The sequence below is a fragment of the Candoia aspera genome, chromosome 10 (genome assembly GCF_035149785.1).
Source record: "Candoia aspera isolate rCanAsp1 chromosome 10, rCanAsp1.hap2, whole genome shotgun sequence".
Taxonomy (NCBI): domain Eukaryota; kingdom Metazoa; phylum Chordata; class Lepidosauria; order Squamata; family Boidae; genus Candoia; species Candoia aspera.
In genome coordinates, this window is record NC_086162.1 from 9,353,422 (window position 1) to 9,381,263 (window position 27,842).

The 27,842-nt window shown below is 43.1% G+C and overlaps 2 protein-coding genes and 1 long non-coding RNA gene across 5 annotated transcripts in view; all 3 read right to left on the reverse strand.

The window, feature by feature from the left end:
• Positions 1-9,505: 9,505 nt before the first annotated feature.
• On the reverse strand, positions 9,506-10,860 carry LOC134503568 (uncharacterized). Its single transcript, XR_010068558.1, has 3 exons — positions 10,778-10,860; positions 10,392-10,444; positions 9,506-9,525 (listed from the first exon to the last, which is right to left on the reverse strand). It is a non-coding gene; the product is annotated as an uncharacterized LOC134503568 (long non-coding RNA).
• A 3,674-nt stretch (positions 10,861-14,534) lies between these two features.
• LOC134503371 (fatty acid-binding protein, liver) lies at positions 14,535-20,543 on the reverse strand. Its single transcript, XM_063312160.1, has 4 exons — positions 20,347-20,543; positions 19,108-19,280; positions 17,324-17,413; positions 14,535-14,657 (listed from the first exon to the last, which is right to left on the reverse strand). Exons 1-4 carry the CDS (start codon positions 20,411-20,413, stop codon positions 14,607-14,609), a joined length of 381 nt encoding a protein of 126 aa, XP_063168230.1. The 5' UTR covers positions 20,414-20,543; the 3' UTR covers positions 14,535-14,606.
• A 4,580-nt stretch (positions 20,544-25,123) lies between these two features.
• The window catches only part of MYOM3 (myomesin 3), a 52,866-nt gene continuing 50,147 nt past the window's right edge, over positions 25,124-27,842 (reverse strand). For all 3 annotated transcript variants that reach the window (XM_063312373.1, XM_063312371.1, XM_063312374.1), the window contains exons 36-37: positions 27,076-27,131; positions 25,124-26,470 (exon numbers count right to left, since the gene is read on the reverse strand). In XM_063312373.1, the coding sequence (XP_063168443.1) occupies positions 26,210-26,470; positions 27,076-27,131 (317 nt within the window). In that variant the 3' untranslated portion in view covers positions 25,124-26,209. The remainder of the gene's footprint in view (positions 26,471-27,075; positions 27,132-27,842) is intronic.

Here is a 27,842-nt window from a genome sequence, read left to right on the forward strand (position 1 = left end):
AGAGAGGGGAAGCGGGCCTGAGGAGAAAGAGGCGCGCAAAGAACGACGCCGCGCAACCGCCTTGTGGCGAACTCTCGCGAGAGTCGGTCGCGCGCACCAACGGCGGGCGGGAAGGCGCCTCGCGCTCACAATCGGCGAGCGAGATGGGCGGAGCGCCTGCGCCTTGGCCCGCCACCGCTGTACGGAGGCGCCGCGTCTCGCGTTATTTGCCGGGCAGTTGCAGTTGGGCGCGCCTGCGCGGTCGGTTCGGGCCCTCTTTTCCCGCCTTTGGCGCGCGGGTGGTTATCCGTTAGGGGAGTGAGTGTGATCCTTTTGGGGGTTGCTGAAAGAAGAGAATACAAAATCGTTTCGAAACGTATGTTTGGGAAATGTCCTTGGTAATTTGGTTTGTTAGGCTGTGTTTTGTAAAAATAAGAGTGGCTTTAAGACATGGTAAGAGCAGAGTCGTGTTAGTCAATGTTAGGCATTGTTTTTCAACCGTTGCCATGTTGGCTGGGGAATTCTGGGAGCTGAAGTCCACATCTTAAAGATGCCAAGGTTCAGAAACATTGGTCTATGGTGACAAAATCAGGAGGAGTCTGGTAACACGTTTTTTAAACTAATGTATTTAGTTAAAGGGCATAAGATTTGGTGAGCTGCAGCTCGCTTCATTGGCTGCATGGAGGGGCTAAACTTATTTATTTTCTATCCCGCCTTTCTTATTTCTATAAATAACTTAAGGCTGCAACCATACCTGATACTCCTTCTCTTTTCCCCAGAACATCAACCCTGTGAGGTGGGCTGGGCTGAGCGAGAGGGACTGGTCCAAAGTCACCCAGCTGGCTTTTGTGCCTAAGGTGGGACTAGAACTCACCGCCTCCTGGTTTCTAGCTCAGCACCTTAGGTGAGAGGGAAGGGTGGGAAAGACAGGTTGGTGGTGCAGAGGCAGGGACAAAATACAAGTACGTGATCAATAAAGAATTGTAAAGGGTTAACCTGTTGTTTTTGTTGAGACCTTTTGTTAGTTGGAAAAGGAGCTACCTGAGTAGTGACTTTTAGAAGCTTTCGGTACTGTTTCTTCATTCCCTCAGGTTACATTGCTTGCCTCCCCTCACTTTGCCTATGAGATGTGATTCAATTTTTGAAATACTTAGACAAACTGCATATACTCAAAGATACTTGGCCTATCTCTCAAATAACCTGTGCCCTTAAATCCTATTAGTTAATGCTGTCCTGGTTGGTGCAACATCCCCAATCTGTGTTTTGTTTGGTTTTGGCTTAGAATATTCAATAAACTCAGCCAGTTGTAGATTATTAAGTAAACTGACTAAATGCTATAATTTGTTATGTAAACTGGCAGATAGTGTTCACACAACGTATTTAACCTCTCTGACCACAAGTTAAACATTTCCATTTTTCTCTGGATGTTGGAGAAGTTAATTGTTCTTTTAACTACTTTATGCCTATTTTATTTTATTCATTGATTTGATTTGATTTGATTTATATAAACAGATCTGATGGGACAGGTAGAGGCACCTGAAGAAAGGCAGTCCCTCAAATAGCCTGGCCCCATGCCATGAAAGGCTTTATAGGTGAGAACCTGCACTACTGAATGCCATTGCTGCTTGGGAAGCAAAGGTCTAACATGGATGTATGGAGGCACACCAATCAGAGCTCACAATGCTGTATTCTGGATTAACTCCAGATATTCTTCAAGGGCACCCTATTGCAGTAGTCCACTTGACAGGTAACCAAAGCATGAGTGACAGTGCATAGTGCTGCCTGATCCAGGAATTTCCTGTTGTGTGTCCTATTGGCACACAACAGGAAATTGTGCCAAAGCCTCCTGGCCACGGTTTGTATTTGCTCTTCCAACAGTAGCCATGAGTCCAGGAGGACCTCTAAATTGTGCGCCAGTTTTGACCGAGGCAGTACAACTCCATTCAGAAGTAGAGATAGGAAATCACCAGATGGCTTGGTGCACAATCATAATGATCTAGTTTCACATAACCCTTTAAGTCCAAATCAAATATGCCACATGCCCAGCTGTTTGAATCCAGCTATATTTTGGGTGTTCAAAGTGCACCCCAAAATTATGACATTGTCCTGGTTTTGATTTAATGTGTGAACCTAGCCAGTTTTGTCTGTAAACCAAGTGATGTATGAATTCTTAATTGTGGCTTATTTAACTGAAAACAAACCTTGGCTTAGTACGAATCAGACAGCTCAAGTCTAGTAGCTGGAGATCAGAAGCAGCCTGGTTCACACATCACACTAAGTCATGGTTTGCTGAATAGACAAGGACTGGTTGGGTTATACGTCCTACTAATCTAGGACCGCATAATCACATACAAACTCAGAACAATTGATGTCTGTTTCACACAATCTACCATTTAGGCAAAGATGTGAAACTACATTTGGCTTGATTGCATTGAATACAAATTGTTCCTTCCCTTGATCCAAAGCCAAATTGGAATGGATTCTAATGATTCATTCTATTAATTGGTGGAAAAATCACTCCCACTCTGACACAAAATTACTGATCTAAATAGAAATCATTGTAATAATAAGGCGTTATAAGAAGTTGATCAAAAGTCTGCCAGGAAATGGATGCTTTCCTGATTGGGTAGGAGTATGGTAGTGCCACCAGTCGTCTTAATAATTGAGTCAAATGCTTCTTTCTTTAAATGCTAGAAGCTTTATATTTGTATATTTAGCCAACAGAAAGAAGAGACTTGTGAAATTCATTCAGATTATGATTGAGATAACCAATCAGTTATTGATTAGTAGCCAATAAGCTTCTTAGTTAGCAGACAGCATGTATTTAAGTGCTGTTCTTCTAAATGACATGGTGAACTCCTTTGCAGATTTTTCTTACACTAGGAGCCCCACTGCTGCACCAATGGACATCATGGCAGTTTTGGCAGCGAAAGACAGCCCCGTAGCACCTAGGGTGAAAAACAAAACAGGTGACAGAATTGTGAAGATGAAAAATGACTTATCAAGTACACTACGAGTGTCTGAAAACAATAATGTGATATCTTGAAGACTTAAAAGTCAGATCTTCTACAAATCGAGCTTAATGCTTGGTGACCGTGCAACCACTGTTGCCTTATGGCATACTTTTTTTTTTTAAAAAAAAGCTTCCTTATCTGGTTTCCAGCACTGGAATGTTCTTGTGTTCTCATTACTGACCAGCTCCTATCCTGTACTTTTCAGGATCAGCTGTGGTTAGCTCAGTACTACCACCTGGCTGGGACTCAAGTCTTCCGTAGGTTGAGATTGATTCGTGGTGACTTCTTGAATATGTCCTTATTCTTTTTCCTGGAAACAGTTTGGAAGGGGTTGCTGTTGCCTTTTTCCAGAATACTTCTTTGTCTTCCCAATCTAGTTTACAACAGTATGTGATTTCCAAGTTATCTCCCTTCCATTTACCAGTCAGGTCCCATCCAGCTTGCTTTTTTTTTTTAGATCAGCCAAGGCCAGCTAGATGTTGCTACCTGCTGTGTCTGATTACTTAAAGACTAAATGATGGCATCGATTTTTGCAGTTCACTTCATTGGCATTGCGTTGCCAGTTAGAGGCTGCTTGAAATTAGGGGGTGGAGAAACTCTTCAGCTGCATTTAGGACAAGACTAAAAACTAGGAGTTACTTGAGCTTTACACTTTTCTCAATTTTGCAGTGCAATTTATTAATTTTTAAGATGTTCATATTAATTTACACAAAAGTAATGTTAGGGAAAATAAGCTACACATACAGTAGTGCTGCGAATGTAAATAGTACAATTACATGTTGGTCTGGTTTGTTGTCTCCAAAGTACACATGTGTCTGTACCCTGGAAGTTCTTGGTTCCTGTTGATGTTGGATTCAGAATGCCTTTATATGTGACTGAGTGCTTTACCTTCAAGGCACTCTGAAACTCCACATTCAGCAGGATAAAAAATAGCTAAACTCAGCATAGCTTAGTTATTGTTACATATTTTTTCAAAGGCTCTGCACTGATAGCTTGGGTTTGGATGGCTGTTTTGGAATGACTGTCATTCATCCTTGCAGTCCATAAAGTTCATTCTCTTGCACCCCTTTGTTATTCAGAACACATTTTAAAATGCAAAAGATTCTGCATTTGTTCGCCTGCTAAGATACAGTCATGTGGACGTGCAGTCTGTTCATTCTTATTACTATTGATGCAGCATGTGCTGCATTTAACCCCAAAAGTTGATTTGCACCTGGTGATTTGACCTGTTTATTGCTCTGTTCCAATATAACTGCAAGTATATATGTCCTAGAATTACATTTTTGTTTGGAGTACTACCAAGGACTTCCAAGGATGTAAATGAGGGCGGCTGGGCAAAGAGAAATGTTTCATGTTTCCCAGGGTGGGGCCTCTGCCCTCAGTAACTTTTCTTTTTCCTGTCCTCCCACCTCTCCCCAAATATTTGTTCTGTCAGGTAGAAACTGCAATTCATTTTGCTTTTGACATCCAGCAGGAAAAACAGAAAAAGTAAATCTGCAGGCAAGTTTACTTTAAATATTGGGGTGGAGGGAGACAATCTCTGTTATATATATGGGGTTATTTGAAAATATTTTTAAAAATAACTTTCTCATAGACTGAATAGCATCAGTTTAATGTTTTCTGCCAGGATGTCCATCGATCCTCAAGGAGGTAATCAGCGGGATCTGCAAAGCCAGCACACACATGCACACAAAAAATGGGCAGAGCTTTGATTGTACCATTGTGGCTGCCATTTTGATCTTTTGGACCACACCCTTCAAAAACCCCTGGAAGTAATTTATTTTTGAAAGGGATATGTCTTGTGAGGAATCACAAACACAAAGCCAGCATATCTCATTGTGGCCTTGCAGTGAGAACATCTGTACGTCCAAGAAAAAGGGAATACTGGTGCTAATGCTACCAGATTTGGGTGAAAACCACTAAATGGTAGCAAAGGGTTAAAAGTCTTTTATCTCTCTTTGTTGCCCGTCCAGTGGTTTTCCAGGGTTCTGAATCCCAGTGTTTCCTGGGGCCAAAACACCCTAAACCATTTCTGGTTTGTTTCGACTATAATGTGGAACATCCAAAAGATTCTGGGCTTTGTTTCTGCCCAACTGTGGCTGGCACAGAGCAGGTTGACAGAACTTCCACAGCTCAGTCTTTTGTTCTGAGTTTGAAACAGAACACTTCCTCTATTTTGCACATGCCCTTTTCAAAAGTCACATTTAACATGGGGGAATGGTGGAGCCCCCCAAATGGCTGGCTAGGAACCTGAGCTTCCTTTTTCTTGAGGCATTTTAAAGAGCCAGTTAGGTGCAATGGTTAAGGCACTGAGCTAGAAATTGGGGACCCTGAGTTCCAGTCCTGCCTTAGACCTTTGGGCCAGTCCCTCTCTCAGCCTTGGAAGAGGGCAGCGGCCATGGCAAACCACTTCCAAAAATGTTGCCTAGAAAACTGCAGGGACTTGTACAGGCAGTCACCAGGAGTCAAGACTGATTTGAAGGCCCAGATAATCAGTGCCTATTTTAGTATTTATACTACAGTTTTCATATGTTTCCCACCATGAAACAACAGGAACCTGTTGTCCATTTATAGTAGTTACGCAAAGTCACCTGAGTCACCACAAAGGGTGTCGGGGGTCACCCATGGTCCTGGGAAAGCAGGTTACCCATCCGCAAGGGAAAATGGCATATTGCAGCATACCAGGCTGACTTTCCCCCTTACTAAAACCATCTAAAACAGTGTTTCTCAATCTTGGCATGGCTGGCTGGGGAATGCTGGGTGTTGAAGTCCACACATCTTAGTCGCCAAGGTTGAGAAACACTGATCTAAAGCAATAACACTCAGTTCTCTATGTTCCTATCTGCACCTTCCCGCAAGTATATATGTACTTCTTTCGCAAAATCACACCTTATGCATTTGATGAAGCAGAGAGTCATAGCAAAAGGCTATGGTTTAATGGCCGGGCTGCTACAATTTTTTGCTGCAACAGAGCAGAACGGCTAACAGCTTTGGAAATGGCCACTTGAAAAACAATACTGACCAATTGACTGCCCAAGGGCAACCAGGCTCCCAGAAGCCACACCACCACCATTGGCAATGGCTGTGACCGACATCATCTTTGCTGCCAGCGATCCTGCAGCAATTCCAGCAGCATTGAATCCCACAGCTCCCAGGACCAGTGGAACACCGATTACTGCCCCACCTAAAGAACTTGCTGTTAGTCATGGCTGCATAAAAGTCGCTTAGATCTGAAGTTAGTTAATATCACTCATTTATTTACTGCATTTTCTACCAATTTTTCTCTTGACACCTTATTTCTCACCAGAGGCATTCAATCAGCTGCATGGTCATGGTGGTTGACTGTGAATGTATATCTCCTTAAATCAAGTCCAACATTTTAACCACCGCATTGGCTCTCTTCATTACTCCATCTGCCTACATATCCCTTAGGGTCTGAAAGGAAACAGCTACAACCTACCCCTGGCAGTGGTTTTTACTCAAGGGAGGCAGCAGATTAATCCTTCAACTCAAAATAGGCTGCCTCTCAGCATTGTGCTCTGAACAATTTCCTGTGGTCACATGATAGCCATTTGCGACCTTCTGCCGGCTTCCCCATTGACTTTGCTTGGCAGCCAACAGGGAAGGTTGCGAATGGTGATCGTGTGACTGCGCGATGCTATGATGTAATTGAGGACCTGTTGCCAAGCGCCCGAATTGCAATCACTTGACCATGGGAACGCTGTGGTGGCTGTAACTATGAGGACTCATTGTAAGTACCCCTCATTTGGTGCTGTTGTAAGGTCGAACAGTCACTGGACGTGTGGTCGTTCAGCGAGTACTACCTGTATAGAGGACTTCAGGACCTTATTTCCATCCTGCCAGTGGTCTCTCTCATCTCCAGTATGGAAATTAATACTGATTTCATTTCCATGATTAAAAGAGCTTAGAAACTGCACATTAACATTTTTAACATTTGGATGCACTTTTAAGAAAGTGTTATTTATAATCAGTGGACCATCACTGTACGGGGCTTGGATTGCAGTACTGCACCTATCACTGAAGCTTTCAACCTCCCTGTGGAGGCTCAAACCATTTTTGTTAATAACAAAAATTACTGGCACTACAGGATCTTGGTGCTTGTGCTTCTTAATATCTAGAAAAGGGATAAAAGAAGGGATCTTGGTGCCCGTGCTTCTTAATATCTAGAAAAGGGATAAAAGAAGGGCATGCTCAAGTTCCATCAGCACTAAGAAGAGACAAAAAGTTCCACAATTCTCTTTTCCCCAAACTAAACATCTGCCTTGTGCTGTGTCTAATGCAGAACCCCCCCAAGAATATAACGACAGACCATTTAGAGATATGGAGAAATACCTTACTCAGACCGATGGCAGCTCCAATTGTGGTCCCTAAGGAAATAGATTTGTGCCAGTCAGATTTTGGTCTAAAAGGAAACAGCTACACCCTCCCCTGGCAGTGGTTTTTACTCAAGGGAGGCAGCAGACTAATCCTTCAACTCAAAATAGGCTGCCTCTCAGCATTGTGCTCTGAACAATAATGACATGGTGACTGTATGGTATTGTATAGTAATCAGGAATCCATTAGGATGAAGAGCAGCCTATACAGATTTTTAAATAATGTTTTCTTTGTACCAGGTGTTACTAAGTGATGCCTCATACTTCTGAAGCTCAGGGAGAGTGAATGCTGTGGCACAAAGATTGGACTATACCAGAAAGCTCCCATTTCTCCTATCAACTCTATAGGTAGTCCTCACTTAACAACAGTAATTGGGACCAGGAACTCCATTGCTAAGCAGCCAGTATAGAAATTTAATATTGATTTCATTTCCATGATTAAAAAAGCTTAGAAACTGATAACGCACATTAGCATTTTTAACATTCGGATGCAGTTTTAAAAAATGTTAGTTATAATCAGTGGACCATCACTGTACGGGGCTTGGATTGCAGTACTGCACCTATCATTGAAGCTTTCAACCTCCCTGTGGAGGCTCAAACCATTTTTGTTAATAATAACAAAAATTACTGGCACTACAGGATCTTGGTGCCCATGCTTCTTAATATCTAGAAAAGGGATAAAAGAAGGGCATGCTCAAGTTCCATCAGCACTAAGAAGAGACAAAAAGTTCCACAATTCTCTTTTCCCCAAACTAAACATCTGCCTTGTGCTGTGTCTAATGCAGAACCCCCCCAAGAATATAACGACAGACCATTTAGAGATACGGAGAAACAACTTACTCAGACAGATGGCAGCTCCAATTGTGGTCCCTAAGGAAATAGATTTGTGCCAGTCAGATTTTGGTCTAAAAGGAAACAGCTACACCCTCCCCTGGCAGTGGTTTTTACTCAAGGGAGGCAGCAGAGTAATCCTTCAACTCAAAATAGGCTGCCTCTCAGCATTGTGCTCTGTGAACAATAATGACATGGTGATTGTATGGTATTGTATAGTAATCAGGAATCCATTAGGATGAAGAGCAGCCTATACAGATTTTTAAATAATGTTTTCTTTGTACCAGGTGTTACTAAGTGATGCCTCATACTTCTGAAGCTCAGGGAGAGTGAATGCTGTGGCACAAAGATTGGACTATACCAGAAAGCTCCCATTTCTCCTATCAACTCTATAGGTAGTCCTCACTTAACAACAGTAATTGGGACCAGGAACTCCATTGCTAAGCAGCCAGTATAGAAATTTAATACTGATTTCATTTCCATGATTAAAAAAGCTTAGAAACTGATAACGCACATTAGCATTTTTAACATTCGGATGCAGTTTTAAAAAATGTTAGTTATAATCAGTGGACCATCACTGTATGGGGCTTGGATTGCAGTACTGCACCTATCATTGAAGCTTTCAGCCTCCCTGTGGAGGTCCAAACCATTTTTGTTAATAGTAGCAAAAATTATTGGCATTATAGGATCTTGGTGCCTGTGCTTCTTAATATCTAGAAAAGGGATAAAGGAAGGGCATGCTCAAGTTCCATCAGCACTAAGAAGAGACAAAAAGTTCCACAATTCTCTTTTCCCCAAACTAAACATCTGCCTTGTGCTGTGTCTAATGCAGAACCCCCCCAAGAATATAACGACAGACCATTTAGAGATACAGAGAAACAACTTACTCAGACCAATGGCAGCTCCAATTGTGGGCCTTAAGGAAATAGATAATGTGCAAGTCAGATTTTGGCAATCTCTGTATATAGTAAGCTTCAAGCAAGAGACAGTTGCTTTGCCAAGGGAAGTCAAATTCGGCACCTCCAATACTGCCGTAAAAGAGGCATAGAATTTTTTCATGACGTGATGCAGGTAGAAAGAAGCAGGGCTTTGATCACATGGATGTAGCTGCCATCTTGACACACACACCCCACCACGGATCCTCTGGTGTTAAGCGTTAATAATGGCACTTTTCCCCCTTGCGTTGCACATGTGAACCCTGCCATTGTAACTGCATCATACAAGGTTAACAAAATTCTTCATGACTAGATAATTAGATGGTCTTGCTGAGAATTGATAGCTCTTACCCATACTTGTTCTTGATTTACCTGCAAGTAAATAGAGACTGTGGTAAGAAAATGTATTCTACAGCTAACAAATTCTGGTCACTGACTTGAAGTCCATTCAACCATGATCCCCAGAACCAGAGTTTCCAACCAATATTCTAGGGAGCCTAGGCACCAAAGTTGGACAGATTTCCCCCAAGCCAGCTGAAAACTACTGATCTCCCACGCTACATTCTGCTGTGGGAAATTTTCAAGTGCAAATCAAAGTTCTGTAATCTGTGAAACTGCCTGGCTACCAAGCCATCATTCCTCCTCTATGAAAAATCCCATTGTAAAGGTGGCATAAAAATCACATCAGCCTGGCAACCAGGCATTGTCTCAATGCCTCTAAGCCTGGCTGGGAGCTGCAGAATTATTTTAAGGGGAGGAAAAGAGATTTTAGCTAAATGAAAGGCACAGGAGGAATATCCCCAATGCTCGTCACAGCCTTATGTTTCCTATTTTGCCTTGCATTCCTCTTCTGAACCATTGGTCTTTCAGAAAAGCATGCTAGAAAAAGTCTGAATGACAAGTCACCAGGATGGAGCACCTCTACTCTGGCAACATGTCACTTGGGCAAACTGAAAGGTGGCTTCGTTCAAATCTCACACACCTACTCACAGTTGCCCAGGCCTGACCCGCTACACATTTAGGAAATCGGTCATTTTTCCTCCTGGAAAGCGACACTGGGTGGGAGGAGAAACTAAGCCACAGAAGTCCACCAATCTCCACCCTTAAATTGTCCTGCATTAGAACCCTAAAAAAAGCCCCATTTGCACATCTTGGTAGTGAGACAGACTTAGAGCTTGGCCATCAGGACAGTAAAATATATACCAACGTATGCCATCCTACTGTGGCCCAGAGCTTACTGTAATGGTGCCTCCACACTGCGTTTGAATTCTGGTGGAAGGTTCTAAAAGTTCTGTAACACAAAAGGAAACGACTTTAAAACCCAAGCAGCCTGGTACGGAAGGGACGCGGTGGCGCTGCGGGTTAAACCACTGAGCTGCTGAGCTTGCCGATTGGAAGGTCGGCGGTTCGAATCTGCGCGGCGGGGTGAGCTCCCGTTGCTAGTCCCAGCTCCTGCACACCAAGCAGTTCGAAAACATGCCAATGTGAGTAGATGAATCTTCGGCTTTGAAACAGAGATGAGCACCACCCCCTAGAGCCGGACACGACTGGACTTAATGTCAAGGGAAACCTTTACCTTTACCTAGAGGAAACAAAACCAGCCTTTGGTCACTCTTATCCTTACTAAATCAAGCTGATACTCCTCTTCAAGGACCTTCTAGACAGGCTGAAACTCATCCTGCCTACTGTGGCTTTAAAAGCTTTCCATAGTGGGCGTGCTAATGACATGTAGCGAATAGCAACGCAGATAGCTCTACCTGACTCTCCATGCTGGGCCTCCCAGCTGTTGACTGAGGCCCCTAATCTTTTTAGCTTTCGATTTCCCAAGTAGCGTTTTAATTTCAGTTTCCCAGATACCTTCTAGCAGTCAAGCGTCAAGAACCTCCCTGTGCACTGATACCAACCCATGAGGCCTTGCATCATTGCAATGTGGTTTATCCTGATAATTTGCTGAGGGATAGCAATATTAATCTGCCATGACAGACATTACAGAGAGGCTCTATTTGTATGTCATGCTTCACTCCAAAGTTCAGGTAACAGGCAGGAAATAAAGAGACCAATTTTTTTAGGCTTGTCACTTTGCAGAGTTTTTCTGGATGTCCAGAATAACAGCCAGTTGAGGTTCACAGTAAACAGAAACCTTATCTAAAATGCTGACCACATGAGCATGATTCAGAAAGACATACACAGTGGTGTGTGGGTAAATGTGTAACAACCAGCTATGCTGGCTCCATTGCCACTGTGCTGCACCACTAGCCGCCAAACAGCTGATCAGCATGCTAGGTCTTATGGCTCGGTTCTGCTCTCAACTGGCTAGCAAAATTCCAGAAAATTTAATAATTGGCTCTCGCAGGCTGGTACAAGCTGGCTGCAGCACACCACTGGATGTACATGTTCTTTGACTGAGCTTTACATCTCTTTGGACAAACTCAGCAAGAGCTCTGAGGCACCTTAAATCTAATAAATAAACCTTCTGAATCTTATAAATCTGATCAATCAATCAAATGCCAGAAGCAACACCTGGAGTGCCGTTGGAGAAAGACAAAGAGTGAATTCGACCAAACATGAGCAATAGCCCACATTCTATGTTGTAGTGATAAGGGAGGTGAAATGTTGCTATTTCTTGTGTCTGCCGATAGCCACCCAGCGGCCCTGTTTATGGTGACCCACTCCCTAATGGAGCAATATTCATGCTTTCTGGCGGGACAAAGTTGTTCGGATTCCCTCGGGGTTGAACTCTGACTGGGCAAGTCCAAGTGAGGGACCGGGGGCAGTCTTGTGATGTTATCTGGACTGAGTGTCAGGATCACACAGTCAAGCGAACTCAGTGCATTTGATTGCTGGTCCTTGTCAGCGCCTGCAGGAGCAAGATGGCTGAACGTGTGTCAAGATTGCTTGGACTGGCGAGCGGGAGGGGTGGATTCCAGCGGAGGCAAACCCTGGAACCAAGGTCAAGCCGACCGGCCCAGCCTTGAGAGGGGGGAGGGAGAGGAGCTCACCGAGGAAGGAATGTGTATATGGGAAAATGCGCGCCAAATTCAAGCAGTTGCGGCTTTTTCTTTTGAACTGCTTGTTCTATCTCAGTTAAAGCTTTTCATTCTTGCAAAGGAGGTGAGTGAAGTTTCTTCGTTTGAGGTTTAAGCATAGGGGTTCTTACACTGAGTTTGATACATTTATGCCCGAGGAAGTGGACAAGTTCCTTTGTCTGCAGGTCCAGCCTCCTGTTTGTTAGACCCTGGCCCGTCCAGGTGGTGACCACAAGGTGGGTTCATGTAGTGGTTTCAGCCTCTTTGGGAGAGAAGGTGGTCCCACCAACCTTAAAGTACACGGAGGTGCGCTCCCTCCTCAAGAGGTCATTGCTGGACTCCTCCCTGTCGGATAATTATTGGCCAGTTTCTAATTTTCCATGTTTGGAGAAGGTTGTGGAAAAGGTGGTTGGGTAACAGTTACAGAGGATCCTGGAGGAAACAAATTGTCTGGACTCGTTTCAGTCTGGTTTCAGATCAGGGTACCGTATGGAGACAGCACTGGTCATGCTTGTTGATTACCTTTGGTGGAGCCGGGGTGGGGTGGCACATCCACCCTAGGGCTACTTGATCTCTCAGCATTGTTCAATGCTGTCTACCACAATATTCTTCTGGGCTGGCTGTAGAGGTTAGGAGTGGGAGGCACTGTGCTCTAGTGGTTCACATCCTTCAGTGGTTGGTTCCAGTTGGTGTTGGGGGGGATTGCATCTGTCGTCCCTCGCATGTGGGGTGCCTCAGGGCTTGATGCGCTCCCCTCTCCTGTTTCAAATCGCCATGAAACCACTGGACGAGGTCATCTACTGGTTCACGGTTTGGTATCATCAGTATGCTGATGATACCTGGCTCTACACCTCAACCCTGAGCTACACAGGTGAAGCTGTTGATGTACTGACCCAGTGTCTGGAGGCTGTTTGGGTCTGGATGGGGCAGAACAGACTTTGGCTCAATCCTGACAAGAAAGTAGCTGTGGCTTTTGGCCCCCAGGGTTGGGGATGTTAGCATCATTGGTCTTGGACAGGGCTGCACTTGCCATGCTAGACTGGTGCACAACTTGGGGGTCCTTATGGACTTGCAGCTGCTGCTCAAAGAGTGGGTGGCAGCTGTGGCCAGGAGGGCCTTTGTGCAGGTTCTCCTGGTGTACCAGTTGTGCCCTTTCCTCGATCGGGAGGCCCTTCAGACAGTTACTTGTGCCCTGTTCACCTCAGGAGGTTGCTATGCAGCAGGGAGGCTGGTATAGTAGCAACAATCTCAACCGATCCCTAGAGCCCAACTTAAAGAATAGGGTCTCACATTCAGCAGTGCCCCTGAAAGCCTTAAAAAAATCCTGGATGATAATTGCTACACTCCCACCCCTGCCCTGGAGTCTTGGCTGATGCCACACCTGAAACTCAGCTGGGCACATTTCCAAAAGGGCCACCCCCCTTTCCAGATCCAGCCAGTTCTCTATAATGTATGCCAGGTTGGCCCTCTCATCAGGGATTAAACCACAGATGAGGGAGGCTTTATTACAAGCCAACTTGGCGTTTAGTAGCAGCAGCCAAAAGCCAGGGCCTGTAAAGGTCTGCTGACCAGGTACAGGGGCTGAGATCAGGGAGCTGGGACTTGAAACTGGTATAAGACACCAGGCTCGCATTCCCCGAGAATGTTTGGGGGTTTCCCACTTGCTTGGAAATGTGTAAATGGTCAAATGTGAATTATCTAATGGAATGGACCTGAACCTCGCCACTCAGGTGGCAGAGAAGGGAGAAAGATGTTGGGGTTTTTCTGACAGGCCCCACCTGAAAAAAGAAGTCACCAGAACATGTTTATTCTGTGGTAGGCTCAAGTGGAGGTAGGCTTGTTCCAGAAGTGACCTCAAGGTATGGTCAAGAAGGTGGAGCTGCAGTGGGTCCATTGAAGCTCTACCGTCTTGACTTTTTTTACTGTAACTTGCAGATATCCTTGGCTTGTTTTATGGCAAATAATTTCTGGAGCATCTTGTTCTCTGCAGGACAAAGGGAGGGGAGTAAAGAGACGTGCATGTGATGACAGCATTCCCCAAATGCTGTGTCTTACGTATTTGCAAGCAATGCTGCAATGCAGGTACCTAATGGTAGCATTTGTATGATGATGTTACAGCATGTGGATTGTCTTTTTCGTGCCACTGTGGTTTGCTACAGATGTTGCTACCTATCAATTGCATTCACTGTTGTGAGACAGGTGGCCATATAAATCATTTAAATATGTAAATAAATAAATACACTTTGCTGCCCCCAGCCTTTTACTACTTTTTCTTTAGTACTGTATCAAAATGAATAAAAGGAGTTGCTTGGCCATCCTAAAATCTGTTGCTTTTGAATAAAAGGAAACACAATCTGATATGGACAGTATATTTTTATTTCTCATGTACAAAAACACCTACAAAAAAAAGTCTGTATTCTGCATTTTTTAAATCTTCTTGCTCCTTCGGGTGAATGTGGCTGAGCTGCAGGAGATAGTCTGTGGGAGAGAAATGAAGATAAGGGTCTTTGAAATTAAAATTCCTTTTAATTAGCTGATGTAAAAGCTTCTCTACGCATGCAAAATGCATTTCATCACAAGCAAAAGGTCTGTAAAATTACAGCAGGCAAGAACTGGGAGGAAAATTAATATATCTTTGGATCAACAACATTGTAAAAGGTGGGGAACTGCATCAGTTGAAAAAAAACAGGAAATTTATTTATTTAAGAATTTAATTCCACTCTGAATTCTGTTTCTTAGTTTTGCTAACAAAGTTTCTCCAGGCATTTTTTTTAACATCAAATAAGGTGCTAAAAATCTCTTGATTTTGGTTTTTTTTCTCTTCCCCCCCCCCTTTGTTTTGAACCCTGTTTTTCCCTATCTTGGAGGTTGTCTTGGATTCATTAAAAGAAAAGAAAAATAGGATGGTCACCAACACCAATGTAGTAAAGTCCCATGGCAAAACAATTGATTCATAAAAGGAATTCCACTACAAAGATGCCCCAAGAAAGTTTTAAATATTTTTGGACTTTAGTTTAATGAGGCAATGCCTGTCATGTTCACTGTTTCAATGTGCAGTGTACATCGTAACATTTCACATGCCATGCTGTTGACGCGCGTTGCTGTTGGGAGGGGGCTGCTGGAAGACCTTGTGCCAAGCTCTGTATCTATGTTCATTTCAATGGAATGTGTTTGGGTTCTGTGCTCGGCTCAAGGACTTTTCCACTGCACCGTCAGGAGCCGTTGGGAGCACCTGGGATTGTGAGCCTGGGAAGAGTCTACGGGGGGAGGGATCTCGTTTGTACTGAGGGGTTTTTAGTTTGCATTTGGCGCGCTTTTCGCATTCTCAGCTTTCTTTGTACTTGCATACTATTCTTAAATAAACCAGATTTTATTAAGCTCTTGCTTGTGAGTCTGTGAGTATTTTAGGATAGGCAATCATTACAATGCCCTGCGGTAGGAAATAGGCTCTGCGTGTTTCAAACGTGATTTGGAAGAAATGCATTGGACTGAGTGCAAATGCAGAACTCCTTTGCACAGGCATTCCCTTCTTGCTGCATGGTGAAAAATGATGACAGGCTTAAGGTAATATCACAATACAAGCCCCACTCTTTCGTGGTTGTATCTTGACTCAGTTGGCGTGATGGAATGTGTTCCTGAAGGAGGGGGTGATGTGGTGGATTTTGGCGCTGCTGCTGATTCCCAGGAAGGAGGGAGCGCATTCCAGGCAGATAAGAGGATTCACAATCTGGAGACTGTTGCTGGGAAAGTTAAGAGGTTCGAGGTAGTGCCGCCCTAGAGTCTCCCAGGTTATTTACCCTTAGGTCAGTTAGAGTAGCTTTAGTCTGGCAAGATTCTGTATGGTGAAAGCAATAAAGAACTGGAGTTTGGATTACACTGACTCGACATTCTTCTTGGGCTGGCCCTGACAATTGGACTCGATTACGTAAGTCATGGGGTTTGTATTGGGTCATCATGCACATGTTTTACCATGTAAGTACAGATGGTCCTCAGTTAATGACCACTCATTCAGTGACCAAGCTTGTGACAGCACTGAATGAGTGGTACTTATGACTGGTCCTCAAAGTTCCAGCTATTGCAATTTGCAACCTTCCCTGCCAGCTTACCACAAGCACAGTCAATGGGGAAGCCAGCAGGAAGTCAGAAGTCGCGGTCATGTGAGGTCCTTGCTTAACGACCTGCGTGGTCCTCACTTAATCACAGCAATGGGGACTGCCGTAACCACCATTACTATGCAGCACAGTCACATGGTTCTTCAACTTATAACCGTGTTGCTTAATGACAGTGTTTCCTGTTCCAATTAGTGGAGTTAAGCAAGGACTACCTGCATACAGGAGATTACTGTTTGACAAGTCGTGGTGGGTTTTACTTTGTTGTTTTGCGAACCAAGACTCCTTTGAGTTGACCCCATCTCCTGATGCCTATATGAATACATCATGCCGTTTTCTCGGCAATGGTGTGCCAAGTGCAGAGTGTAAGGAAGATAACCTTGCTGGAAATACGCAGGAATCTTTACCTAAGCCAAAGGGACAGAAACATTTTTAAGTCCAGAACTATGAGATGACATTTGGAAGTGACTCAGGCCGATGCCTCCCTAACTCATTGAAGTGAAAGAAGGCAGGGTACCCCCAGACTTGCAAGATTCTGTTGTTATAGCCAGTGTCAGTAAAGGTGATTTTAGTCTTCATACGGAGTTGATGCCCTGATCTGGTCTACTTAGTGGGGCTGACCAAGAGTATCTAGCCCTCCTGTATCCTGTTAGCTGTTTTTTCAATTGCCTTTGATTTCTCCAACATCATGAGCACCAATGATTCTTGGTTTTGTATTATGTATTCACAACATCTAAGCTTTAGCTTAGACATTCGTGCTTCCAATGAGCAGTCTGGGTTTACTTCATTCTTCCTGTAGCCCCAATAGAGTGTCAACATTTTTCTCCAGCACATTTCAGCCCAGTGTGTGGCAAAAGCCCAGCTTGAATGTCATGCAAACTGAGAAAACTGGGTTAACTGAAGAAACTGTGGTTCCATATTAGCCAGGGGTGTGTCAGTTAACCACAGCCATTTGAATGAACTCCTTACCTTACCTTCTTGGGGGAAATTAAATTTTTATTCTTCCTCTCTACTAAACTATGAACATTGACTTACCTCCACCATTTCATTGCCTACAATTTGCTGCTCGTGGGTGAATTTGTCCGACCTGGCTATTAATTTTCCATCAACGAGATTTACTGTGCACTGTAAAGCAATGAAACCATTACTGAACATGGATCGAACAGCAGGTAACATGTAAATGGCTAACAGCAACTAGGCTAATGCCACCAGAAGCTGCAAAGGTAATAAATACAGGCAGTCCTTGCTTAACAACCACAATTGGGCCCAGAATTTCAGTTGCTAAGTGAAGCAGCCATTAAGCAAATCTGACCCGATTTTACAATCTTTTTTGTAGTGGTCATTAAGTGAATTACCACAGGTGTTAAGAGAACCATGTGGTTGTTAAGTGAATCACACAGTTCCCCATTGAGTTTGCTTGCCAGAAGCAGGCTGGGAAGGTAGTAAATGGCAATCACATGACCACAGGATGCTGTGATGGTAATAAAGGTGAACCAGTTGCCAAGCACCCAAATTGTGATCACGTGACTGTGGGGATGCTGCAACGGTCATACGTTGTCATTTTTTCCCTAGCACCATCATAAGTCCGAACCATCACTAAATGAATGGTTGTTAAGTGAGGACTATCTGTATTATAAAAAGATCAGTGTTTGAAAAAAAAAGAAAACAATGCTGCAGTTACAACTTTGAGTTAATAAAATGCAGAGATGTTTTTCCATAGATCGCAGTAGAAAAGGTGTCCTACAGTCTATCCAGAAAAATCTTAACTAGTGTGGGCAGTTCCAGACCTGGAATATCCATAGCTAGCCTTAAGATTTTCAAGGCAAGGAGACATTTTTAAAAAAGGAAGATCAACGATGCCTCTGCTTTTGTCTATTCTCACACATTTTTCTACAGTGGCTACACAGATGCCAGTCTAACTATGTAACAAGCCACGCAGCGGCTGATCGCCATTATCCCAGGGAATGCCAATTTTTGAAAAGTTCTCCATCTCTGTTCTCAATAAAATTACCAAGAGCTTCAGGATATTTAATTCATTGGCCAAAGGAAGCACCGGTTTTCTAAAATGAGTCAAAATACCATGTACTGGCCCTGTGCTGAGGCTAATTTTCTATTGCAAACAAATTGGTTTTAATTACTCAAGGAAAAAAGGGTAAAGGGTTAGGTTAGGTCTCCTTTCATGCAACTAAGATGCCTTGCTAACCATTCTTTAAGGACATGTCTTTATGATGTAGCCTTCATCTCATCCCCGGCTCATTGCCTAAGTCAGTGTTTCTCAACTTTGGCAACTTTAAGATGTGTGGACTTCAACTCCCAGAATGTATTCTGCAGCTAACAACTTCTGGTCACTGACTGGAATGGCTGGCTGGGGAATTCTGGGAGTTGAAGTCCACACATCTTAAAGTTGCCGAGGTTGAGAAACACTGGCCTAGGTCATTGCTCTTTGCATTTAGCTAATCTGAAGTTCAAGTGGAGTTTTTCATTGTCTGATGCAAGAATTGCTGTATGCATGGATTGGCAGAGGTGCTGATGAGGTCAAGGGCCGGGAACTGCCCCACTCCTATTGGCTTCTTCAGCTGCAGGACACATGTCTACTTTTTTCAATCCTGCCACACACTGTCCAGTTTCCATCAAAGAAGCTTGGCTGGGGATTAGAATTGTGAGAAGGCACTTGTGGGTCTTCACCAACACTTTCCAGACAAAGTGCCAGTTCTGAAGATCTTGGCACCGAAGTGAAGAGATGGTCCCCAGATCAAAATGCAGATGCACCCGAATGATCAAACAACCAACTCTTGCTGCTGCTGTTCACCTGTACTCACCTTGACTTTTTTCCCATCCATGGTGGTCATTTCTGCTTCTTTTCCCAGCATGAATGTATTTGTGACAGATTTGTTGGGGGTTTTGGATGTGATGACAAAAGTATTCCCGGTCTGATGGATTTCAGTCATGGGCTTGACGTCTTTGGCAGTTTTAATGATGTCTTCTGACAGGGCTGAGGAAGATGGGAGAGAAGAAGGTGTATTTTGTCAAGCATCAGGCATTGAAATGCGTGGCCGTAAATGCAGACTAAAAAAAATGCTCTGTTGCATGAAACAAAGGGCTCAGGGAGTGAGGAAGGCACAGAGAACAATGGGGGCAAATGATTCAGGCTCCACTTATCAAGGCAGCTACATCCAAGTAGTGTTCCATATTTGAAGTGACCTGGCAGATCAAGGTTTTTCATTCAACAAAGACAAAATCTTCTGTAAATGTATAACCTCAAGAGTTTTTTTAGTATTTGGGGTTTCCTGACACACTCCTATTTATGTGGATTTCAGGGGCTAGCGGAATGGAGGAAAACAATCACATGAACACAGGATGCAGAGAGAAAGTAAGCGGGTCTATGCAGGGGCTCAGATGAAGATTGAGCCTTTTAGCATCTCAGAGTTTTAAAATGGTGCTGTAAATCAGTGTTTCTTAACCTGGGCAACTTCAAGACATGTAGAATTCAATTCCCAAAAGTCCCATTCCACTTAACCACTAGACCAGTTTGGCTCCCTGAGGGCTGTTTACTAAACCCAAATACTCAGGAGTGTCCTCAGGGTGGGGTAAAAAAAAAAAGTCAAGTATGATCAGTCACAAATCTCTAGGGTGTGTGTGTGTGTTTTGTGCAACACACATGAAAACAGGCAAAGCTTTGGTTGCATTGTCTTGGCCTCCATTTCACATTTTTGACCACACCCAATGGATACTATTGCAAATACCCCAAACTGTAAGCATAATATCTTAGCCTTTTCACCCCAAGTTTAATAAACTGTATCTCATTCATATCCTTCCTACAGTAGGAGCTACGAGAACCTAGCTAAAGGTAAGGACCATTCCTCCCTCTCTGAGTAACTGCACTGTAGGACTGTCCTAAATGACTGGCTTGCTCCGAATTGCAGGCTGCTTAGCCTTCCAGCTGTCCTTTTACCCAGAGGACACTATGCTCAAGCAAGATGGGACCAGATCCCCCGTAAAAACTTCAGATTCTGCTTCAGAGTTCCCATCTGTTTTGGAAAAAGCCACCTGTAGCTTACCAATTGCTTTCAAGAACTCTTCATACTTCTCCTGGGTATAGACTTGCCACGTGCCATCAAACGCCATGGTGGCCACGCTACTGGGTGCTTCAGACTAGGAAAGGGCAGTGGGGCATCTCCTGGCAATGGCTGCATTTATACAGGAAGGAATCCTTCCCCTTGCCCAGATCTGAGCTGCCAACTCTCGAGCCCCAAACCATCAATCATTAATCTTCCTTTGTACTTTGTGAAAGTAGCCTCTCGTTCATCGTGCCAGAAAAAGCCTTGGCTGATTCCATAGAAGAGTATCATTTGCTAAATTCCTCTGCCAAGATTAGGGGTTTGGTCATAAGAAAGAAGAAAACCTCTTATTTCTACTCCTGAATTTTATATTTGAAAACCACATCAGTCCATTTTTATTTCTGAGCAAGGCTTACCCATATTTCTCTCCCTGAAAAAATAGCTCATTGGCTTGTTCATCTTGTAAATAAGCTAATTAATGATTAATCACATTGGCTAAAGCCCATAGTATTACATTTATAAGGATTTGCTAATACCAATAGTTCAACACATACCGAGTGTAAAACACATGGACTGGTGAAATCTGGTTCCAACTGGATAAGATGTCAAAGGTCAGGTTAAATTAGATGGACCGTCATTCCCATTTTACAGATGAAATGGGGACTAAGTGTCTTACTGGGTTCATTCATAATGCTGAACTGTGGTTTCCTTAAGCTTGTTTTATTGAATAAACCACAATCACAAACCTCATGCAACACACCTAGTTAGAAACCAAGAACAAACTAAACAATAATGTGGTTGGATGGGTTCTGATTAAGCATGCATGAACCCAGCCATGGTAGTTTTTAAAGCATTGCACCAAGTTTGAATATAGCAATTGTGGTTATTAAAGAAACCATGGCCAAATTCACTTAGTGTAGCATGATGTGTGAACTTAACTAGTAGAGAAAAAAGGGTTAGCACCAAACAATATTTCCTGGTTGGAATTGTTTCACCCACCCTTCTCTTAAAGTAGCTGTGAAAACTACAGTTTTCCTATAGCCACACAACACACTTAAAATGAACACTTATCAACCTTCCAGCTGCATTCACATCCCATGTTAAGCTTAAATAGTTTTAACCTTGTTTTATTTTTTTCCAGCTTAGAGTGTGGTTTGAACCCAACCCATCTGGTTGACTCCATGCATTGTGTAAGGCCAGAAAACTGATTAACTCACTAATGTGAAGCATGTTGTACAAGTAGTATATAAAGCTGAGAAGAATGATATATCCCATCACCCTCATTCCAGCTGCCTGACCTGGCTTTAAAGTCAGCTTCCTCCTCACTATGGGACAGCTGGCTCCATCAAACATCACCACCTAGTTGTCTGGGCCATGGGGCTCTATCCTCCAGCAGCTGGGATGAAGATCTCCTTCATCCATCCCAGGAACTACCACCTGGGCCTAAGGCCCAGCAGGTAGGGAAGTAGCATTTAACTCTTGCTCAGTTGCACCTTGATAGGAACTATACCACACTGGTTCTCAGTATTCTCCTGGTACTTGCATGGGAGACCACCAGAAAATCCAAGGGCTGTAGGCCAGACTGGTATGAAATGGGGAAAATAAATCCCAGAAGAGAGCAGTGCAACACTTTCATTTTGTTGCCATGGATGCTACATGGACATCTTTGGAGTTGAGCTCAACTCACAGGAGACCCTACTTCTTTCAGGATGATGATGCAACTGTCCAATCTGAAATTATTGCTGGATTTGTGCAAGGTAGAAGGAGAGAAAGGAGAAGCACTGAACACCTTGTACACCTGGCAGCTAATGCTTAAGCATCCGGGCTTACGGACAAATCATAGTGATGACTCATCAGACTAGACACAAATGTTGGGTAATTTTGGCAGGATCAATATGCAGCAACCTCATTTGACAGAGCGTTACTTAATTTGTACCTGGCCAGAGCTGACCCACTTCAACCAACTTTCTAGACGTCCATGATACCACTGTAAAATCAGCCGACATTCTGACTTTCCATCTTTTTCTTTGAGAACATTGAGAAAGCAATGTAGCAATTAAGACCAAACTTTTCTTAGGCGTTGCCAATTTCTTTTTAAAATTACCTTTTTACAGAAATTATTTTGTCTACATATTTATAGTGTCAGACTACAGCACAGTATAGTTTTGCCTTTAATAATTTTATTTAATAATGAGTTACAAAGAAATAGAATCGTAAACTTATAAGCACATGCTACATTATAGTTAGACTGAATTGTCAGGGTATTCTCTTTCCCAAAGGTTGGTATGAGGTCTTTAAAAAAAAAAATTATTATTATTAGACACATCAAAGAAAATACTGTACAAAAGAATAACGCAGGGCCAATAGATAGCCTTGTCGGTTATAAATCTTCATGATTGCTGTGCTAGTTTGGGGAGATCCTACTGTGGATGCCACAAATGGTTAGGCTCATCATACATAGGATTGGGATTGTCTTGCTTTTGTGCTCCAATCTAGGTTACGGAGCAAGTTGGAAAAAAAGAGTCCTGGAAAATGGGTTGCTCTGACCTGTAAAGGGGAGCAAAGTTTAACTCTATCCCTGATAACAGCCTTAACCAGGACAGGATTAGCCATTCAATTTTTTCTCCCTTTGCTTCACCAAGTTGAATCCTTTTGAAAGAGCCCTGAACCTCCCTCCCCAGGTTTATTTGCACAAGGCTGCTGATTGGGGCTTTTGCCCTGGTTTAACTGCTCAAAATACGGCAAACCTACAAATGTGGGTTGTCATCTTGTTGTAATTTGCAGTTGGTTCTTCTAAGAGATGTCAGACAAACATCAAGATGCAGTTTGTGACTCTGCAGTTCCTTTTTTAGGGCATCGCAACACACTGAAAAAGGAAACCAGGCTTTGAATGCATGCTTGCAGACTCCATCTTGACTTTTTTCATTCCCACTCTGCCACCCTGTTCTTTTTGCTAGTGGCTCCTACTTTCTGGAATGCATCCACCCAGCTATTTGTGGGATGGTTATGTTACGTCTTCTAGGCCAATGTTTCTCAACCTTGGCAACTTTAAGAGGTGTGGACTTCAACATGGCTGGCTGGGAAATTCTGGCAGTTGGTCCACATTTCTTAAAGTTGCCAAGGTCGAGAAACACTGCTCTAGGCACTTGCTGAAGGCCCATCTTTCTTCCAGATCTTCCCTGTCTGAGGGTAGAGAGAGACTTCATGTAATCCTACCTATCCCTTTCATTCTTCTATTTTATCTGATGCTTAATGTTGTTTTAGTAAAGTTAATTGTAAACCCTTCAAACAATTGTATGGGAAGCATTCTGGTAGAGGTCATGTCCTCTCCTGGGTAATCTATTGCCCTTCAAATGGGTTTAAAATCGGTATCTTAAGATTTGCTGAGCCAGAAAAAAATTCCCAAAATAAAATGTTTACGTTTGTGTGAAAAATGTCATTTTGAAAGAGTGACAACTTAAAAGGAAAAGACAGTCATTATTCATTTTAAAATATATCACAGGAATTTTTAAACGCGTAAGTTACATGAATCTAGCTATAAAGTGTATTTTATACATTCCTAAACCTAGACTATCTTCTCCTCTATCTTAGGAGAGTAAATCAGAGAGCTAATTCACAACTCTAACATGTGCCTATTTATGTGATTAAAAGGGTTAAATAGGTACAAGGGTCTGTCTGTCTTTGATTTTTGCCATCAACTTTGTTAACCCTGGCAAAGATTCAGAGAGCAGTCTTGTCCTTTTCCTTTGCACATCTCGAAGTCTGGGTTTGCAAACATACTAAACTAAGTTAAAATGGGGTTGACTGGTCTGAGGGCTTCAGGAGTTTTTTTAGCAGCAACCACACGAATATTAGGTTTTGGAAATATTTTAACTGTCTAAAGATTTTAGAATCTGAGATGAACCTAACTATTGTGGTTTGTAAGTCATGATTTATGGTGGCTTCAGCACACCTTGGAAGCTTTGGGGTGACTTCCAGTGTTCTCCAAAAGTGATTACCAAGTTGTAACCATTCCTGTAAGTAAAGGGAATTAAATAGTAACTGGAAACTAATCATTTTAACTGCAGTATATTTAACTTTAATTCAATATTATCCTATGTGAAATAGAGCTTAATTTAACAGTTGACCTGGTCCCACCCACTGGATTTAAGAATGTGATCTCCACTCCAAAATATACAGTGCTTCTTTAGCATAGTGTGTGAACTGGACCACCATGTTGTACTCTGAATCAGTTTATTTGGGCAAAACCCGTTGTGCAAACACAATTTTGGCCTATTAACCCAGGTTTGTGGCTTATCGTGGGTGATTCCCTACTGGATTTTTCCTCAGTGGTAGCAAATATGGTGGCTTTAGCTGCAGCGGGGCACATGAAATGCCAGAGTTCAGTGGCTCTGAGCAGTTTTGCTCAATACCACTGTTTCTACCTGTCATCCTTTGTCCTGACCTTGGGAAGCTAAAATTTAAGCTAATCTCTTGAAAGAGCTGCTACATTCACTGAACAGGGGGAGGGAGGGCATCGACGCACAAACTTTTTCTCACAAAAACTCAGCGTCTTAGGAGCCTACTTGCATACAGCAGAAACAACCTGGAGTGTTTCATTGAAAAATGCAGGTGCCATTGCAGAATGCCATCATGATTTATTCTTGCTTTTTGGTAAGCTGCCCAGAGGCACAGTGTTCGGGTTGGGCGGCCATGTACGTTTCTTAAATAAATGCCATAACAATCATACTGTCCAAATCCAACTATTTATTTAGCATACGTAGAGCAGGTTAGCAAAGATACAGTAGTGCTAGGAAATAACTGAATTAAAGTCTGAAAAAATGTCTGTGAATATTTGCCGCCTCAAGCCACCCCAGCATGACTCCATTCACCCATCATCCTAAGCTATGGTTTGTTTCAATTATATTCTGTTGAATAAGCTACAAGGGTTGGGTTTGCTCGTAATGCTGAGCCATAAACCATGGTTTGTAAATCACAGTTCCTGGGTTCATGCAACACTGAGATGGCAAGCAGCAACCACATAAATATTTGGTTTTGGTTTAGAATCTGAGATGAACCTAACTATTGTGGTTTGTAAGTCATGATTCATGGTGGCTTCAGCACACCTTGGAAGTCTTGGGGTGACTTCCAGTGTTCTCCAAAAGTGATTACCAAGTTGTAACCATTCCTGTAAGTAAAGGGAATTAAATAGTAACTGGAAACTAATCATTTTAACTGCAGTATATTTAACTTTAATTCAATATTATTCTATGTGAAATAGAGCCTAATTTAACGATTGACCTGGTCCCACCCACTGGATTTAAGAACGTGATCCTCACTCCAAAATATACGGTGTATCTGTTGAATAGCTTAGTACTATACAGTATGTGAGTCTTCCCACTGTGGCTTATTCAGCAAAATGGTGAAAACCACCTGGCTTAGTGTAATGTATGAACTCGCCACTGGTTTGTTGAGCTAAAACCAGTAACAGTTATATCTTCCCTGGCCCTTGATTTTCTATATCAGGCTTGCTGGCTGGGGAATCCTGGGAGTTGAAGTGCACACATTGTAAAGTTGCTACGGTTGAGAAACCCTGTTCTATATGGATATGTATGTTTAAATGCACTGAAAAACACTGAGAAGTGGCCAAGAGACTTGATGCTAATCCTCTAATGGGGCTGGAGTTTGACTTCTCTCTCTGAATGTCGTAAGCCTATGATTCTGCTCAGAAAGCAGTGACAGTGTTGGGGGTAAGCGATGGGGAGGTGGATCTTTCCTTGCAATGAATAAGACCCATCCTCTTCTTTTGGATTATGTCCCGTGGGCCAGACAAAGCCCCTAGAACTGGATTTAGGCACCAAGACCCTGCTCAGATGGAGGGTGGTTAATCTTTCAGCTCCTTAGGCTCCTCCCCCTTCTTGTACACGCTGACCGTCACCCGGCCAGTTTCAGAGCCCCACTTGTTCTTGACATGGATGCTGAATTTCCCAGTGTCCTCACTGCTGACATTCTCAATGGTTATCGTGATCACGGTCCCCTTCACTTCCATCTTGTACCGATCTTTGAAGGTAATGACTTTCTCATTCTTGAACCAGGTGATTTCTGGGTAAGGATCTCCAGAGATGATGCAGGTCAAGCACAAAGTCTGTTCGATAAATATAGAAAGTATTCCTTGTAAGAGTTCAGGTTGGACCGTGAAAGGCAATGCAAACAGGCAGGGCAGATTTCCCCCGGGGATAGGTAGGATGGTGCCCATCGGTAGCAGTGTGTGAGCAGACACCTCCCTTTATGCCCTCTAAAGTAGGATCCCTGCCCCTCTTGCCCATTGTCAGGGTGTTCTGACCCCTAAAAGAGCACCCACAATTCCCTGAAATTAAATTAAAAACAGACGTTTCTTTTAAAAGGTCTGCAATGCTACAAGATTGCCATTTCAGCATTCTTGCATGAATTTTCAGGGGTCTCACACAAGATCTTGTGGGAACCAGGGTGTGATTGCTGGAACACTGGAGATCTTGCAACTTAGGGGAGAACGGAAGAGGCACCTGGGCCATTGTCTGAGGTTGTGCAATGAATCTGGGGCCTGGAAGGATTGCACAAAGGCATACAGAAAGAGAGATGGAATGGCACAACATTTGCCTTATCAATTGCTAATATAAATGGCAATACAAGAGTCCCTTATATGATTCAGGGCTCCCACAGTAGTTATTCCCCACTAGCACAGCTGGAGAGAGTCCAAGACAATTCCATTACCTTGCTTTCCATGATGGTTGCAACATCTGGAAGACCCCGAACCACTTTGGCACGGTCTACAGAGGGGGAACAGACATCGTGATTAGCTATTCAGTTTTGATCCCACTTTTTGGCAACAGGCAGTCTGGATTCACGCAACAGAGTTTGCCTGGTTGCTGTGACATTGCTTTAAAATGAACAAACTCTTACCTGTCACTTTGAATATATACAAGTTATTTTTATATTCGTGGAACTTTTCATTTAGAGGCTCCTTATTTTGCATTATGATGTTATAATTCAGGGCACCACGTTACTGTTTCAATTCTTTTGTTCCATTTCTGCACTGTGCTTATTTATAAGGATGTAATAATTACTTTTATTACTACTAATACTACAGAAATAAGGTATGTTCTGGGGCTATGAAATACACTGAACCATAAATAAACAAACGACATGGTTTCACACAAGACAATAAACCTATGCAAGGTTAAAACAAACCTAGTTTAGCCTGCTGTGTGAATGCAGATACTAGCTTTTAAGGGGATATTGACTGAACCGGCCATTTTTTTTTTTTAATTTGTGGCTTCAAGTCAGTGTCGACCCCTAGCAACTGCTGGGACAAGTCCCTGCAGCTTTCTGGCAAGGTTTTTGGAAGTGGTTTGCCATTGCCTCCTTCCTAGGGCTGAGAAAGAGTGACTGGCCCAAGGCCACCCAGCTGGCTTTGTGCCTAAGGCGGGACTAGAACTCACCGTCTCCTGGTTTCTAGCCTGGTGCCTTAACCATTATAC

Excerpts from the sequence above, each read along its gene's own strand:
- LOC134503371 (XM_063312160.1), bottom strand. The coding sequence starts at position 20,413 with ATGGCGTTTGATGGCACGTGGCAAGTCTATACCCAGGAGAAGTATGAA. Across the intron at positions 17,414-19,107 it reads TGGATGGGAAAAAAGTCAAG|TGCACAGTAAATCTCGTTGA; the intron begins GTGAGTACAGGT and ends ATTGCTTTACAG. Across the intron at positions 14,658-17,323 it reads TAGGCAATGAAATGGTGGAG|ACTATCTCCTGCAGCTCAGC; the intron begins GTAAGTCAATGT and ends TCTCTCCCACAG.